We start from the raw sequence: 526 nt of genomic DNA, 5'->3' as shown, positions 1-526 counted from the left end.
AATCTTACTGTTTGGTGAAATTGTCAACAGTTGCTTCCATGCTCAGATTTTACAAAGGCCTCTGATTTCAACAGAGGAACATAAATATACACATCCTGTTTTTCACATACAAGATGTAAGTTTCCAGGTACAGACAAGTAAAATGTGTAAGTGGAAGGTACTTGGCTTTGTAGAACAAATCCTGCATTCACTTATGTCCTACACATTTCTGCTGAATTCAGCACTGCCTCTGAGACTGAAATTTGTTTAGTAACAGTACGTTGTGACTAATCCGGTATGGAGTCTGCTGGGCACAGCAAAGCTGTGTGGGCTCCGCTCTGAATGATAGAATAGGTCTGCTTCGGGGCTTCTGTGTGAGAGGACGAAGAAAAGATAGGAGGAGGGGGAGCTGAAGTGGACACTGTTATACTCTGACCTCCATCACTAACCACAGTCACTTCTGTTGCTCCTTCTTGTATCAGAGCATTAAGGCCTTCTAAGTCAGAGCAGCTGATTCCAGAGCTGGTGATGAAAGCTTGGTTTGCTG

General features: G+C 43.5%; 1 protein-coding gene across 1 annotated transcript in view; it reads right to left on the bottom strand.

Moving 5' to 3' along the window:
• Positions 1-266: 266 nt before the first annotated feature.
• Positions 267-526, bottom strand: part of ZFP64 (ZFP64 zinc finger protein) — a gene marked incomplete at its 5' end in the record, with an annotated part of 8,270 nt that continues 8,010 nt past the window's right edge. Inside the window, one exon of the mRNA XM_010163063.1 lies at positions 267-526. This exon is cut by the window's right edge and continues 1,029 nt beyond it. Within this exon, the coding sequence (XP_010161365.1) occupies positions 267-526 (260 nt within the window).

This window comes from Antrostomus carolinensis, unplaced genomic scaffold, assembly GCF_000700745.2.
Source record: "Antrostomus carolinensis isolate BGI_N321 unplaced genomic scaffold, ASM70074v2 scaffold11412, whole genome shotgun sequence".
Taxonomy (NCBI): Eukaryota; Metazoa; Chordata; class Aves; order Caprimulgiformes; family Caprimulgidae; genus Antrostomus; species Antrostomus carolinensis.
Note: the sequence above shows the minus strand (reverse complement) of the source record. Positions and strands in the feature narration are given on the sequence as shown.